Source organism: Anabrus simplex, chromosome 2 (assembly GCF_040414725.1).
Source record: "Anabrus simplex isolate iqAnaSimp1 chromosome 2, ASM4041472v1, whole genome shotgun sequence".
NCBI classification, from domain to species: Eukaryota; Metazoa; Arthropoda; class Insecta; order Orthoptera; family Tettigoniidae; genus Anabrus; species Anabrus simplex.
In genome coordinates this window covers 1132413299-1132431427 of record NC_090266.1, presented here as the reverse complement: position 1 = coordinate 1132431427, position 18129 = coordinate 1132413299, and the positions used below count along the sequence as shown (strand labels likewise).

General features: G+C 37.5%; 1 protein-coding gene across 1 annotated transcript in view; it reads right to left on the bottom strand.

Annotated features, from left to right (window-relative positions):
• Gfrl (Glial cell line-derived neurotrophic family receptor-like) overlaps positions 1-18129 on the bottom strand; it is an 846523-nt gene that overhangs the window by 245397 nt on the left and 582997 nt on the right. The window contains exon 7 of the mRNA XM_068226097.1: positions 7373-7601. Within this exon, the coding sequence (XP_068082198.1) occupies positions 7373-7601 (229 nt within the window). The remainder of the gene's footprint in view (positions 1-7372; positions 7602-18129) is intronic.

Sequence of the window (18129 nt, the reverse complement as noted above, 5' to 3'; positions counted from 1 at the left end):
TTAGGTAACACTGGTCCAGCCTGGAGGACGCCACTTTGAACAGCCATTTCTCGCTGATCATTCCGAGGGAAATCTGACCTGACAGATTCGTTCGGAGAGCAAAACATGTTTTGAAAATTCTGCTCAATTTTACCGTGTGTTAGGGACATTCTAGCGGATTGTTTGCTTTCATGATTTTTCGAACTACTGTATTTCTTTTAATGTAGCGACTGTACTGAGCAATTTGGTACTCGTACCTCCATTGATTTCTTTTTCTTCGATCTTCAGGTGACCCTTGGGTATTAGGCGAAATTTTTTCATTCATACCAGATGACTATTAAAGATGCTCCCTCATTTGATAATATCGTTTAGGAGGATGTTGCCGTCCGGGTAACGTGGAAATAACTTCGTACAGAAATGTAAGAAACTATTACCTTCACAATTATTAGGATCAAAAGATTAAATATTATTATAAATGTTCTAAAATTTTTATGCCATTCATCTATCCTCGTTCGAACTTGTCTTTATATTTAAGAGTTTTGAGGGCTGCATGGAAATTTTCTAGCTTAGTGTGAAAAACTGATTGCATTTTCTTCTTACTCTGTAGCCGGACATGTCTCTTAGATGTGGGCATATTAAGTCCATGAACAGTGGTGAAACCTAAACCACACGAAGCACAATCATGTATATATAGTGTAATCGGCTAGGACTATACAGAATTACTATCTAAATTTTGAACATTGGGATATATAGAGTTACTTACCAATTATTTTTCAGTATCACATATAACCTTGCGAACAGTTTATGGCTTCTAGTAATGTGGATATTTATTCCTCTTCTAGTAAATCTATTTCCACATATAGTGCAATGTACAAAATTCTGCAGCCTATTGATAGGTGTACAGTAGAAGGATCTCAGCTTCATTAGAATTCATCAGGTAAGTAATAGTATCCGCAAAGTGGTTCTACATTTAATTTATATTACTTTAAGAAGTGCTGTAGGCTGTTGTGCTCTTCAAATTAATGAAAGAAGTTTCATGTTAACTTGTGCTTGCACGTTTACAAAACTTCTTTCCGTACATTTGTTAATGCAGACATTTAAAATACTAAATATAATTCTTCCAGAAGCTTCTATATAAGATTTCCGCTTACCTTCCTTTATAAGTTATTAAGCGCAGGGATATAATGCGATCGTATCTAGGCACATAGACGCCATCGTGCAATTTTGTGAAACTGCACCGCTAAGATACTTGATGACATCAAAAACCAGATGCTTCTAGAACAGAGTCGTTAAGTAACTGTAAAAGTTCCAACTGTTCAATAAATATTTTCAAAATCTGTACAGTAGGGCTAAATAGGTAGGACCTCAAATTGCACGCACTGTTACCGCTACCTTGTCAATTGAAGTAACATATCTTTGCATCGAACGAAATTTTCCCTTCCTGACCAACAATGGAGTGTTGATTACCAAGAAATCGAGTGGATTAGAATTCTTCAAGATTGAATAATAGAGAACATAAATAAATTATTAGGAAAGCGCAGGCCTATATGTGCATCTATCCAACACGTAATGAACAAAAGTAGACGGTAAAATACAAACTAATATAGTATTGATTCTTATAACATTTAGACTACTGTGACATTCTGAGTCAGATATGTCTGGTTGTTAGATTTTTGACTATGTTATCACAATGAACCTCTGCGGAATTCACCGCCATTTCTCAGAGATTAGTTTTAGTTTATGACTTGGAAAATCACAGTTGTTTCGTAAATCTGGGGTTCGAATCCCAATAGCATCTGTGACCATCCTAAAATTAGATTATGTCAACATGTTATTTACAATTGCTCTATAAAACAGTAACGAAAAGCAAAGTCATTTCCGTACAACACATGAAGGCTCTTAGAGGATTGGAAGATAAAGGCTTCCACTATACATAACCAGGGTACTTAGTACGATTGAGTGCTAAGCTGTATGCTCGGCCGCATCTGAGCCCTAGAATTAACCTGGCGCTCATTTTTGGTGTAGGCTTAGTGAAACGCAGGGTCGTGTGCATTTTCAGAAGTAGAATACTCATTTATAAAATATTTCCACTTCCTTATGGGAAATCAAACCCTTGTCCTTTCGGGTGAATCGAGCACGCCTTTACCAATTCGGCTAGGCAGGCACATTCCAGAAAATTCTCCCTATTTTGAAAATTCAGGGTACATGTCTCTTAACTTAGTCCTCTGCGTTATAAGCAGGAACAACGTCTGTGAGCTGCCCTGTTCTCTTTATATTGGAGGTGAATAGCATTCGAGCGCAGTAAACATATTCCTCTCGAATGCTGTTTCTTCTCTCCTCCTTTCCTCGCAGCTGCCATATAATACCACTCGATTTGAGAACTTGAGTGCCAGATCTGCTTTCAAAGGCTTGATTCAATTCATTAGATATGGATTCAGCTATCACCTACGAAGCAATATATACAGTACTCCTGCTTGATACCGCACTGAATGTTGAAGAACGGGGCATTTCCGTTATTCACTTCGATTTTCACTTTACAATGTACTTATGTTTACCTAATTTATTCTTAAAGCTAGTAGTAGACATGATTTCTGTCGAGGAAAAGTTTCCTTTTTAATGCTGATGGCGTTATAAGATGAGTGTTAGTGGACCAGAATACATTAAACATATAGGTTTCGACTGTATGATATAGAACATAAAAACTCATTAGGCATACAGATATGTTTAAGAAAAATTAATTAAACTATTGCAACAGGGCCAATAAAGAAAGTAAGTGAATGTGCATTTCTTATAGTTTTATAAACTATTCCTCGTCATCACAAGACCCACACCAACATGTCTTATCAGCGTAATCTGCCTTGGAAATAAAATAGCTTTAAGTACTGTACCTACGTAACGTAATGTCATGTCTACAGAAGTTACAGCCTTCTTCTTTCGAAGACAGAATAACTCATCTGCATTCCTTTAGCCTTGCGAATGACGATAACATTTTGAAGAAGGTGAAGTTTAATGTTATTGACGAACGGTTACAAAGCCCATTATTTTTAAAAATTAAAATTCTCTTAGAGTAATATTATGAATTAATTTATTAACATTATTCTCACATTTGTCTATAATTGAATTTGCTGTCAGTGGGACCGAAACATATAAATTTGCACTGTCCTTGGGATAAAGATGAATGTTGCCAATGTTTACTCCCTGTTAAACGCACTAAAATATTTATACGGTACTATATACTGCATTTGGAAATAAGTTGAATTTCAGGTGTTTGACAACATGTATAATGCTTTTGCGTACGCAAGTGCTACGTAAATTACTAAAATATGTTATTATCAGCACTATCATGTCCAGATTATTATTAAGCAGGATATTAGGAGCTGTATGTGTTATGAATAGAGCTGCATAATATGAAAAATTCTTCCTCATCAACAAAATGGACCTTCCTTTATAAGTTATTAAGCGCAGGGATATTATGCGATCGTATCTAAGCACATAGACACCATCGTACAATCTTGTGAAACTGAACTAACTCTAGGAAGTTAGAGCACAATCGAAGGCCATATGTGGACCAAATTTCATGATTCTAGCTCATATATGTAAGTATGCAAAAATAATGTAGAGCGTTAAAAATGTACTCAAATTTTACCCTATTCAAAGTTTCGAACTCAATTTAACCCATAAATGTGGGAGATACGAGAAAATATTTTAGAACCAAACAAATATAAAGATAAAAGGGGCGTCTAATAGCGTAAACCGTTTGTTAATATGATGTACCGTTTAGGAGTAGTGAATCTCGAAGTGGAGGTCTGCACTAATGAACGTTCTTTTGCTTATCTATCTTTGTATATATATGTATACTAGCAAGATACCCGTGCTTCGCTACGGTATTATACTGAAATTTATAATTGAATGCTTATTGTTTTAGATATATAATCCGCCGAAATTCGCGGTCTGACTCGTTTTCTGCGAGAACCCACCAAAATTCCCGATCTGACTCGTTTTCTATTAGATTACGGCATGTTTCCTCCCATTTTTCAATCTTCTTTTCCAGCAATCGATTTCGTACTTCCCGGGCTAGGCTCAGGTATTCCTCCCGGTCAGTTGGGTCCGTAAATCTTTGCCATCTTTTCCTATAATCATTTTAAATATTGATAAAATCCTTCAGGAGATCCGGCGTGGTGTCATATTGGGTGCCTAGAAGGCACTGAACCCGCGGCCGGACTGCATTCTTAGTCATTACCCGTCCAGGAGCCGTTTCCAGCGCGGTCCGCACATTTGACGACGGTCCGGAACATTATTATTATTATTATTATTATTATTATTATTATTATTACTATTATTATGTGTTGCTGGAATGGATGATGACAGGAAAACCGGAGTATCAGGAGAAAAACCTGTCCCGCCTCCGTTTTGTCCAGCACGAATGTCACATGGAGTGAACGGGATTTGAACCACGGAACCCACCTGTGAGAGGCCGGCGCGCTGCCGAGGATCCTTATAAGTACATTAAGAACAGTAAAATCAATTGGTCTCACCTCCTTCTACACCCCACCGCCGTTAAGTTTATTTACCGGCACCCCCCCCCCCTCCCACAAAAAATTAAAAGAAGGCTTGTTTCTTATGTTTAAAGAAGATTTCAAACACCAATGTTCAGGTCTATTACCTTCAGTTTTGAGATATAAGTATCCCCATAAAAGTAATTCACTTTTTTCACTTCATTTCACACTACCCCCCCCCCCTAAGTGAATTTTCCCGCAAAAAATACTTGTTTCTTTAATAGTAAAGGATCTTCTAAATACCAATTATCACGACTCTAACTTCATCAGTTTTTGATTTATGTGTCCTCATGAAAGGAATTCAACTAATTTACACTCCCGCCCTCCAAGATGGTTTCCCCCCAAAACGCGTTTTTCTTTGTTTTTAAAGGAGATCCAAATACGAATTTTCACGTCTGTAACAACTTTAGTTTTTATTAGATGTATGTATTCTCATTCAATTAATTCAATTAATTTTTCAATTCTTTCACCCCCCCCCCTTCATTGGATTTTCCGAGAATAGGTGTTTCTTTATTTTTAAAGCAGATTGCAAATATCAAATTTCACGTCTGTAACATCTTCATTTTTGAGATATCAGTAGCCTAATTAAAAGAATTCAACACCATTTTCAGTCACTTTTACCCCCCCCCTCCCTCCACCCAAATGGTATTTCCGAAAGCTAAAAATACACGTTTCTTTATGTTTAATAGAGATAAAAAATACCATTTTTCACTTCTGTAACATGTTAAGTTTTTTGAGATAAAGTGCAAAAATTCTCATTTTAAAATTTCACCCCTTTTTAGTTCCCCTTAAGTGGAGTTTCCAAACACAAATCACCTATGTTTCTTTAGATTTACAGGAGATTACAAACACCCACTTTTTACGTCTGTAACATTCTACGTTTCCAAGATATTCTGTAGATATAGTCTTTCAGAAATTCACCCAATTTGTCACTCCTGTTTAACCGCCATTAACTGGATTTTCCAAAACTAAAAAATACGTGTTTCTTTATTTTTAAAGGAGATCCCATATACAAATTTTCAGTTCTGTAATATCTTTCGTTTCTGAGATATATGTATCCTCATTAAAGGCATTCAACCCATTTTTCACCCTTTTACACCCCTCCTATTGGGATTTAGAGGAAACAAAAAATACGTTTTCCTTTATTTTTAGAGGAGATTCTAACTACCAATTTTTACATCTGTAAATTTTAAAGTTTTAAGATGTATACACACTCATTTAAAAAAATTTACCCTCCCCCTTTTTACCCCCCAATATTTGGATTTTCCAAAAACGAAAAAATACGTGTGTTTATTTATTTTTAAAGGAGATTCTAAATACCAATTTTCACATATATAGGGTCTAACCTTTAAAATTTTTGAGATAGATACACTCATTTTAAAATATTACTCCCTTTTCACCCCCCTAAATTGGATTTTCCAGAAACAAAAAAATACGTGTTTCTTTATTTTTAACGGAGATCCCAAACACCAATTTTCAGGTCTGTAATATCTTCAGTTTCTGATATATAAGTAGCCTCATTAAAGGCATTCAACCACCTTTTAGCCCCTTTTCACTCCTCCTATTGCGATTTTCCGAAAACAAAAAAATACGTCTTCCCTTTATTTTTAATGAAGGTTTTAAATACCAATTTTTACATCTGCAAACTTTAAAAGTTTGGAGATATAGATTCACTCATTTTAAAAATTCACCCCCTTTTCACCCTCCCATTAATTGGATTTTCCAAAAACACAAAATTACGTGTTTCTTTATTTTTAAAAGAGATCAAAAGTATCAATTTTCAGGTCTGTAATATCTTCAGTTTCTGAGATATAGGTACCGGTATCCTGATTAAAGGCATTCAACCCATTTTTCCCCATTTTCACCCTTTTTCACCCCTCCTATTGGGATTTTCTGAAAACAAAAAAATACGTGTTTCCTTATTTTTAAAGAAGATTCTAAATACCAATTTTTACATCTGTAAACTTTTAAAGTTTTGAGATATAGAGCAACTCATTTTAAAATTTCACCCCCGTTTTCACCCCCTTAGCGAAGGAATATCCAAAAATCCTCTATTAGCGAGCACCAACGTCTTAATATGAATATATCCCCAAAATTTCATCTCTTTATGTCCAGTAGTTTTGGCTCGACGATGATGAATCAGTCAGTCAGTCAGTCAGTCAGTCAGTCAGTCAGTCAGTCAGTCAGTCAGTCAGTCAGGACAAGTTATTTTATATATATAGATATAAAAGCAAGTCGTCTTGAGCGATCTATATATAAAGGTATAAAAATGAAAATAGACGTGAATTAACGAGGCACTTCCAGTAATCTCAGAAATTTGAAATTTGGTACCGCAGAAGCGGATGACCCCAGCATCCCTAGAAAAATCGAAAATTCTCAGAATTCCCCGAAAGGGGCTCGCAGGGGGTCTACAAATTTTGGGTCAGCATAAGAACGCAGTCGTATAATTTTTCCAAAGCGTCAATCAACAGCTTTCGTGGGCTAAAAAAATCGTGAATTTCCTAATTTTTATCCCTCTTCCCCCAAGTCAATATGGCGGCACAATCTGCCAGGCGAGCTAGAAAATTGAAATTTGGCGAAATTATAGCTTTTAGCCTGTAACCGACGGAGAAATTCCAAGATGTTCGAATTTTTCCGTTTTTCCCCCAAAATATCTAAATATTGAGGTAATTTTAATTACTGTGCAGACATTCCTTTTAAGCTATTTGTTGGCTAAACGGTAAGTCGTATCACAAAACGGATTACCAGTGTAATGTATTTACAAACACGATGCTTAGTATATCATATCTTAATTATCAAAATCCAGTAATCACTGTATAATGAAAATTTGTACTCACTTGCAAAGGCAGAAGGCGATCTCGAGACTCCAGCGAAGTTCCGCAGTTCGATAGAAATTCTGGAGTTTCTCCATACATGATTCTCGATTACATCTGGACAAGTCGCAGAAGTGAAGCACTGGTTGAAGGGCCATTCGACAGCTGTAGTTGTTGTTACACATATCCAGCGCCAGGTGACACGTACTCTGGAAGCTGAAGTTCCTCGGGACTTCTCCTTCTGGTTCCGAGCCTGAGCAAGTCGCCAAACAACAGCATCAACAACGATATTTGATCAGCTCATACATCAAAACATAAATTTATTTTTCAAAAATACAGTTCCACAGGCTCTTTGAAAGATCACGGCTTATGATGTTAAAAAGGGACCATACTGAGTATAAAACAGAAGAGGGATTCAATTTTGTTTTCTTTTCCATTAATACCATTAGAACTGTATTTTTAAAGTGAAAGGAAAAGAACCGTGCAGACGAATCTACAATTGTGTGTGCACTCATAAAATTATGGAATGATTTGCTTGCCACACTTAAAACCACAATAGACCACAGATTTAAACCTAATTCTATACGGACTTAGAATAGAGGAATGGTATAAATGATAAATTGCGATAAGACAAAAATGATACATCCCTATCTATGATGAATAGTAAATTGAAAGCAATCAGTTTAAGAAAACTAATTGATAGTTAACAAAATATATATTTCGGTGTAGTAATATAATTGAAATGCACACCAAATTGAGAGAAATGAGATAGAATGTAGAAGAAAAAGACTCTCTTCCATTTGGTACTTCATCAATTATTCTTCCTAACTTTACAAAAGGAAGATACATTGAATGGAATCCGGAGAGGTGGGTCTATGTAATACTTCACACGGAATTTGCGATGTTAAAATACACAATGCTTTAATAACGACAGAACGTGACATACAGTAACAGTTTCACTAATATACATACATTTTAATTATTAAATATAATTATTAAATAAACTCAGTCTCTCTCTCAATTATGAAATCACTTACCAATGAATTATAGTGTATCTATATTACGTGAAGGAGCACACTGAAAGGAGGAAAAGCTGAACAGTTATGCTTCATGTACTGTATAGTCCTTGAAATACACTTATTAAATTTATGGCACCATGAAGGAAGTTTGATGCGCATATGAAACAGTAAATACAAAGAAGGGTGTCACAAAAATAGTGATTTTGGGAACGGAAAACCAACAGTTTGCCGAATGGTATTATTGTTGTTTATGTGATCAGTCCATAGACTGGTTTGATGCAGCTCTCCATGCCACCCTATCCTGTGCTAACATTTTCATTTCTGTGTAACTACTTCATCTTACATCTGCTCTAATCTTCTTGTCATATTCATAACATGGTCTACCTCTACCATTCATACCGCCTACACTCCGCTCAGAAGCCAAGTCCTGGGTGTCGTAAGATATGCCCTAACATTCTATCTCTTCTTCTCGTCAAATATAGCTGAGTTGATCTCCTCTCACCAATTCAGTTCAGTAGGTCTTCATTTGTGATTCGATCTATCCAACTCACCTCCAGAATTTTTCTGTAACACCACATTTCAAAAGCTTTATTCTCTTTCTTTCTGAGCTGGTTATCGTCCATGTGTCTCTTCCATACAATGCCACACTCCTGAGGAAAGTCTTCAAAAAACAACCTTCTAATTCTTATATGAATGTTCGAATTGAACCTCTCCGTACCGTACTGTAGGAAAGCAAGTTTGTGTGACGTATTTACGCACTCCTACGCTGTGTTGTATTTAAGGCTTTTTTTCCTTTACACTTACACCTAGGAAAATGAATAAAACGAGCATTGTTTTCATGGACTGCATATCCGTATGTGGCTGCGAGGCGTGACAAGTCTTAAGGAAAATAATTGAAAGGAAAAGCATTGTTTCTTCACTGACGATAAGGAGTTTCCCACAATAGTGATGAAGAATAAACGTAACTTTATTTAAATACTTAACAATATTCACAATTGTTTTTCTTTAAATACTTTTATTTTAGCAGAATCAGTTGATTATCAAAGAAGCTTGACTAAGAGCTACTTAACTGACATCTTTTGAATTATTAATGTTGAAGCTAATACATTGATACCTTCTTCATAAGTACAGTGTAAGATTTAATAAAGAGTTAACTTTGACTGCCGCAAGCTCATCTAGTCATGTCTTCACGGTTAATAATCGTTTTACGACGAAGTGTTAACAATTAAAATTTAATTAAACTGGCTTAGTACACAGATGTAATCACGATACGTATGCATTCCGGTTTTAAAAACGTTGGTATGAAAGCCCTGTTCTTTTGAGATGGATTGCAGTGACGGTAAAATTAGTTTCCGATTAGCATAGAGACCATAATACGGACATATTATGTCTGTTCCAGAAGTAAAGGAGGCACTATGACATATGGTATATTCTCAAGCTTCTAATGCGTACGCCTTGACAAACTCCAGGATAATAATGGAATGCTTGAACTAAAAAACCACCGATCAACATCTTCGAAAGAAATTAGAGTGGGCGTCATCTCGTCAAAAGAGGCCAACAGAGAAAGCCCAAATAGATTTTTGCATATTCATCAGAGTAGAGAAGAATACGGGGAACTTCCAGGATAAAGTGGATGAAGTATGTATTTGGGTGAGGACCAGAAAAGTGTAAAGGCACCGAGTTATGTATAGAGGCTGACAATGGACCGGAAGAGTAAAAGGGTAAATAAGAGGAATGCGATAGAGGTTTGGTTGCTCTTTTAACACGAATAGTACTTTTCTGGTCATCAGATTATATACATATCCCTGTAAGAACCTAAGGATTACCGGTAAGTAATATGAGATATTTCTGACCGCAAAATGCATTAGCCAGGTCGCTGAACCTGTCACCACTGCCTTATGTTATTACTTATTTATCTTAGAATCGTACTGGTGACGCCTTTATAAAGCTCTTTCACCCAGCTCTACAGCTGCCTCTGTGGATCAGTGGTAGAGTGTCGGCCTCCGGATCCCAAGATAGCGAATTCAAACCCGGCAGAGGTAGTCGGATTTTTGAAGGGCGGAAAAAAAGTCCATTCGGCACTCCATGTCGTACGATGTCGGCATGTAAAAGATCTCTGGTGACACATTTGGTGTTTACCCGACAAAATTCACTAAGTCTCAGCCATAGACGCCCAAGAGAGTTTCAGTTTACTCGGTCCGCCATCTAGTGGGCCTAGAGTAAAACGGAACGTCGAAATTGACGAGCAGACAGCCATATGGCGTCAAATTGAAATGTCTGCACACGGTGGCTGAGGCCATACGATTATTATTAGTACCCAGCTTTATAAATTATATTATTTATTTACTTAAACTTTTGTAGATCGATGTTTTCATTCCGTATAGCTACCTGCCTTCCCAGAGCAACTTGCCACCTTAAACACTCATAGGTAATTAAAAGCTTAGTAAATTCGATATAGATTTACCAGTGGAATACATCATTTATATGTAATTTGTTATGGTATAAATTTGAAAACAGGAACAATTGGAAATTACCTTAAGTTGACGAAATTCTTAGGCGCTCAAATAGCAGACGTACCGTACATAAAAGACTATTCTAGAGAGATTTACAATTTATTAACTTCACCTTTCAGGGTATTCTAATTTATATACATTCTTGGAGCTGCCGGGATACTTTTATTCATCCAGAAGAAGGGATAATGCGAATGTGGGAGAAGTCTTCAAAACCCTCTTCTTGCCTGAGGTATCATATGATACATCAAGTCTTTCAGTACCTTTCATACAACTTACGTGAGACAACTAGTGTTCTGGACATAATATCATAAATATTACGCAGATGCAACTGATAGACTGTCATTTGTTTTGTCTTGATTCATTCCTGAAGTAATATGATAGTTAGATTTCTAAAACACTGAACATTGTAAATAATAATTAATGATGAGATCATAGGCCTGTATCATCGAATCAGTAGAATCCTTATCATTCAAACAGTTAGAAGAACAGTTACCATGATTTACCTCCAGAACTCAAGAAGTTAAAGTAGATGAATTCATTTTAGAATTTAGAGGGACTGCAATTACTCTAATTGGCTGTGACATACCCAGTGCTCCAGAAATGTAAGGAAAAATGTCTATGTTAACTCTGCATTGGCTGTAAAGGGGCATGGAGTAAAGAATGGTTAAATTATTATCTATTATCTGTAAACTTGTCAGTAATAACGGAAAAGGAAAACGGTGGTACGCCACAACCTATTCTCGGCCATCTTTGCATTTAGATTTTAGTCTGTTTCAGATTGTTTGAACCCTAAAACATGCATGTGTCTCCACTGAATCAGTAGTCACGTTCCTAAATTTCTTTACTGCAAGAAGAAGAGCTACCGTCCTTCTGGATACCAAGTATGCCTTCACACAAGTAGCAGCCAATGAGAATGGTACACACTGGAAATGAAGGGCGTAAAAGGAATTCACAGTAAATTCATATTATATTATGTTGTTTTATGCAAAAATAGCATACAGCATTAATTGTGTTCACATGTTTGTATAAACATCCTTCCCGCTGTAAAACTGTCATTATCAAATAAGTAATGTTTCCATGAGTAATACAAGACTTCAGGAGGCCATTACTTATTGTAGTTCACTGGAACTTTGTGCACAGAATTCTGTTTTACTATACTATACATGAGAGAAACTGATGAAGATACGCAATTAATGAAGTTCACGTCATTGCGGAGACCAGTATCAGGCTAGGTACGGAAGTCTATTGTTGTTTATATGAGAGGTAACTTCTCTTCCTACGTATTTTCTAGGCCTTATTTTCATTATATTTAAAGTTACTGTTGTAAATTTGAGCAGGTGTAATATAATATAATGGGGTCGAGGGAAAATTCCGCTAGCACTAGTTAAGCATTACTTTCTTTGTAAAAATTTTCCAGTTTATTCTTACCCAAAGAAAAGAAGAAGTTTAACTACATGACTGATACTTTTGTACTTTATCATATTTGTACAGCTCCGCATCTACGTAAATTATTGTAAAATTAGAATCATTCCCTGTTCGGAAGCTATGGCCTACAGAATGTTAATCTAATCTGCGTTAATCTTAATTGGAAATAATGAGAGTTGTTCACTATGTTGTTGGCAATCTACGAGATTCTTTAAATATTATATTTTATGAAATCTGGAATTAGAACCAATTTTGTAAATTTAATCGATGTTAATGACCTTATTCGTATCAATATATATGAATTGTTTAATTAATGGGGTTATCTCTCTCTTCCTAGATTTCTTATTTAACCACTTTGTGATATTGCTATGTTTACTTTGATTATGTTCTTTGCAATTAAGTCCACGATAACTGCTCGGTATCCCAGCCAGATATTCTATGCAACTGATATCACTCCCCCTAGTGGATTCGTACTTTACTCTCCGGGGTACTTTTCTTTATCTACTCAGGTTATGTAAACTGCCTAAACTGCGTCAGACGCTCGTAATATAAAATGAAAAATGCGGTCATGGGCATGTGGTCAAATGTGGAAGTGCGTACTTTTTGAGAGTAGCAATTCGCAGAACACAATCTGGACTTACCTCAACAGGCATTATGCTGCTGCATGACAATGTCAAGCCAAATGCAGGCAACAGCACGCGTAAATTGTTACGTTACTCCCGGTGGGAGGTACTGTGAGAGTGATTGTGTCGCTGTAGTATATTTTACTGCCATGTCACGTTCTGGTACTATGTGACAGCATGCGGGTAGTAACGTTACAAGTTTATAAATAAGAATAAATATATTTTCTCCCCTATACATTTAGGGGGCAATATGACACCTGTAAAAGGTCTTGTTAAATTTTGGAAGCACCTTTGTATAATAAAGAGTGGGGTAGTGTGACACTGCTTTCCTCAATGAGCCAGAAAGTGCTCTCGTACGACGATAAATAAAAAAAAAGCAGTTGAAGTGCTATAATAAGGTGTACTAGGCATGAAAGAAGTCGGTAAGAAGAAGGTAAAGAAGTAGATGATAGTGTTCTGGAACAAGAAGAGGCTGTTGATGTTGATGGCATGGGAAACACAATTTTGAGGCCAGAATTCGACAGAGCTTTCAGAGACCTAATTAGGAACAAGGCACCGGTAATTGATGGCATACCCTCCGAATTACTGACTGCTGACTGCCTTTGGAGAAGCCAACATGGAGAGGTTGTTCCATTTAGTGTGTAAGATGTAATGTTACAGGAGAAGTGCCATCTGATTTTCTGCAGAATATTGTTATACATATTCCCAAGAAAGCCACTGCTGACAAGTGTGTAAACTACCGCACCATTAGTTTAGTATCTCATGCCTGCAAAATTTCAACACGTATTATTTACAGAAGAATGGAAAGACAAGTTGAAACTGAGTTGGGAGAAGATCAATTTGGCTTCAGAAGAAATGCGGGAACACGTGAAACAATCCTGACTTTACGTCTGTTCTTAGAGCACCGAATGAAGAAATACAAGCCCACGTACATGGCGTTCGTAGATATAGAAAAGGCATTCGATAATGTTGATTTGACCAAGCTGTCTGAGATTCTGAAGGTGATCGGGATCAGATACCGAGAAAGGAGAATTATCTACATTCTGTATAAAAATCAGTCTGCAGTGATAAAAATCGAGGGCTTTGAAAAATACGCAGCAATGCAGGAAAGAGTGGGGCAAGGCTGCAACTTGTCCCTTTCAATGTTTACATAGAACATGCAATAAATGAAATCAAAGAGGAGGTTGGAAAGGGTATCAAAGTCAAGGAGAGGAAATCAAAACCCTGAGATTTGCCGATGGTATTGTTATCTTACGTGACTCTGCAAAAGTTCTGGAGAAATTGCTGAATGTTATGGACATAGTCTTGAGGAAGGAATACATGATGAAAATAAATAAGTCCAAAACAAAGGTAATGAAGTGCGGTCGAACAAAGTTAGGTGATGCAGGAAATATTAGATTAGGAAATGAAGTCTTAAAGGAAGTAGATGACTATTGTTACTTGAGTAGAAACCTAACTAATGATGGCAGAAGTAAGGAGGACATAAAATGCAGACTATCACAAGCAAGGAAGGCCTTTCTGATACAGGAATTAGAAAGATGTTTTTGAAGACTTTGGTCTAGAGCGTGGAAGTGAAGTATGAAAGTGAAACATGGATGATAACTAGCTCAGAAAGAATGATAATAGAAGCTTTTTTAAATCTGGTGTTACAGAAGAATGCTGAAGGTGGGCTGGATAGATAGAATCACGAATGAAGAGATCCTGAATCGAATTGGTGAGAGGAGATCGATTTTGCTAAATTTCACCAGAAGAAGAGATAGAAAGATAGTGCGCATCTTAAAACACACAGGTCTTGTACAGTTGGTTTTGAGGGAAGTGTAGGTGATAAGAACGATAGGGGTAGACCAAGATACGAATATGACAAGCAGATTAGAGCAGATATAGGATGTAGGAGTTATGTAGAAATGAAAAGGTTAGCACAGGAAAGGTGGCATGGAGGGCTGCATCAAACCAGTCTATGGGCTCATGAATCGAATAACAACAGGCAAGATGAGGATTAAGGTAGTTTTCAATTGTTTTCCTCAATGGTTTATAAATTGAGTTTGACGCCTGATCACATGAGTAATATTTTTCATAGCATCCTTGACGCATTAGTCGTACTCCGAATGAAATTACTTAGCACCAGCCATACCTCAGCAGCTTCCGAGTAATCACAGACGTAGATGAAAGTGAGACCTTCGTGGAAGGCTTGTACACAATTTTCCTTAGGTTTCGCTTCTTAAATAAAACACGTTCTTTCCGTTTACTTCTGATAGCCCTATACCTCTTCCAGTCACGTAACCTTCTAATCCTCGTGCTGATATGACTAAGAACTATGGGCTACTATGGGGCATAAAAGTTACAAGGTCACTGATAAGAAGCTGCATACATTTCGGGTATAAAATGATATATATCACGTGAGGTGTGCAGTAAAATGTTATCTTTTTTAGATAGGAATCAATTGAATGAGCTAACGTGCAAGAATGGCGTTCTTTTATAAATCGCTCGACAGCCGCCTTCTGAGGATTAAAACAACATGAACGCTAATAATGTTCAAAATTCATAGCGGTTCGACGAACAAGGTGATAGATTTCTAACAGGAAATATAATAATAATAATGATAATAATAATAATAATAATAATAATAATAATAATAAATAATTGCGTTGTGCGTTCAGTTACATGTTGATTGTCCCCCACCATGCGTTAGGAATTTGTGATAAGTTTTTTCTACAGGTTTAACGTCGCACTACCACATCGATGGTTATCTACGACGCAAGGATGGGAAAGGGCTAGAATGGAGAAGGCAGTGGCCGTGGCCTAAATTGAGGTACAGCCTCAGAATTTACCTGGTGTGAAAATGGGAAACAACGGAAAAGTCACTTTCAGGGCTGTCGACGGTAAGATTCGAAACCACCATCTCCCGAACACAAGCTCACTGCTACGCGCCCCTAACCGCGCCGATGCGATGAATTTAAAACTGATCTAATGGACAATGACAAAGAACATTGAGCCTCAGGTAAAATAAATTGGAAGGTAATTATGTTTACATACCGCCCTCGGCCAACCAAGATGTAGGTTTCCTTAGCTCTTATTTCCCACTATTATATTTTTGCACCTTTTTACATAAACAAATTACAGTTACGAGGCAAAGGATGAATCTTCACAATTCCTATAATGGATGGTAGAATGAGTTAATACCTCAAGGTACTCACAGGGGCTAGAAAAGGCAGCAGTCTTACACCATCGTTGTTCATAGTTTATATGAATCATTTACAGCAAGGTATAAAGAAGCAGGGAATGATTCAGGTGGGCGGGAGGGTTGTAATCAATTTGGCCAATGCCGACGATTTGGTCTTCATACAGAAAGCATGCAACCTAATATTTTGGAACTTTAAAAGAGGTGCAGAGCGCACGATATGAACATTTAGCACTTCCAAGAATAAAGTGATTGTAGTAAGGAAGAAACCTAAGAGGACTCATTGTCAGTTCGGGAATACAAACCCGGAAGTTGTAGACGACTTCAAGTATTTAAGATGCATATTGTCCCAGGATTGTACAGTAATACAGTAAGTGAAATTCAATCATGGTGCAGCAAATCTAATGCAGTGAGCTGGAAGTTGCGATCAACAGTATTCTGTAAGAAGGAAATCAGATCCCGGAAGAAACGATCTTTACATAGGTCTATTTTAAGATCGACTTTTATGAACGAGAGTGAAATCTGGGTGGATTCAGGATATCTTATTCATGAGTTAGAGGTCATCATCATTAGTCGTTATACTCATTACTAAACGTCGTGACCTCATAACTCTATAATTTCCGTGTTGCAACCTTGACGAGATGTCTCCATCCCGAGCGGTTTTCACATTTCTTTAATATGATCTGAAGTGGTAGACCAGTGATCTTCTTCGCCTGATCTATCCATCTACTTGCTGTTCTACCTGGTTGCCTACTGCCTTCGATTTTGCCTTACAAAATTATCTTTTCCAAGTTCTCTCCGTCTCGTCTGAAAATGTGGCCAAGGAAATGGAGGTAACACTCACTCACACGGGAAGATAGACGTTTCTTGACGCAGAGTTCGTCCAGAATGGAACATTAGTTATTCTTTCTGTCCAGGGTACACGTAGCATTCTCCGCCAACACCACATCTCAAAGGTATCAATGCGATTTTTGTCTTTAGCATTCACGGTCCAGGTCTCACAGCCGTACAAAAAGACGGAGAACATTAGTGATTCTACAAAGCGCGTCTCTGTAGCTTTTGATATTGCCCGGTTCTGCCAGATGTTAGTAAGTTTAACCATTGATGCACGACCTAAGACAATACCGTACGTCTTTTCACCTCTTTATCACAGCTTCCCGTTTCTTTGATGACTGACTGAGTTAGAAGTAACAGACATGAAAGTAGCGAGAATGACTGCTGGTGAAAACTGACTTCGGTGGCGGGGTCCCGTGAGGCAAGTGCAATACCTAGGCGAAAAATGGACTCTATCATGGAGGGTAAAAGCAATAGAGGGCGACCAAGGTGACGACGGTTAGACTCAGTTTCTAATGATTTGAGGATATAAGGTATCGAACTAAAGGAGCCACAGAGATACGTAGAAATACAGGATTGTGGGGGCATTAGTTGATTCACAGAGGCATGCAGACTGAAGCTGAAAGACTTAACAATCTATGTACACTGCCTGTCAGACAATTTGAAGCACACAGAAGGGGAGGAGGAAAGGAAATGAAACTTAAGGTGTGAGTATGTGATGCTTTTACAGTGATTACGAAATCGAGTCAAATTTATGAAGAACTTGGCAGTACGAGCCCACTTATCAGTATGACGTTGCGCCCCCTCTGGTCTGGATGCATGCATTGATTCGGTTGGTAAGGGTTTCATAAAGGCGTTGTATCCTCTCCTGAAGTAAGTTGCCCCACACCTCTTGTAACTGGTCCTTGGTATCCTGGATACTGGCACTGATACGGAGATCACGTCCGAGTTGGTCCCACACATGTTCTATCGGGGACAGATCTGGGCATCTTGCTGTCCACGGGATTACCTCAAGATCACGCAGAAACTTCATAAAGGCACGTTCCACGTGTGGACGAGAATTGTCCTGTTGTAATATGGCACCATTGTCGTATGAGAGGTAACACATGAGGACGCAGGATGTCCGTGACGTACCGTTGCCCCGTCAGAGTACCCTCAATCACTACCAGCCGTGATTCTAATTCATACC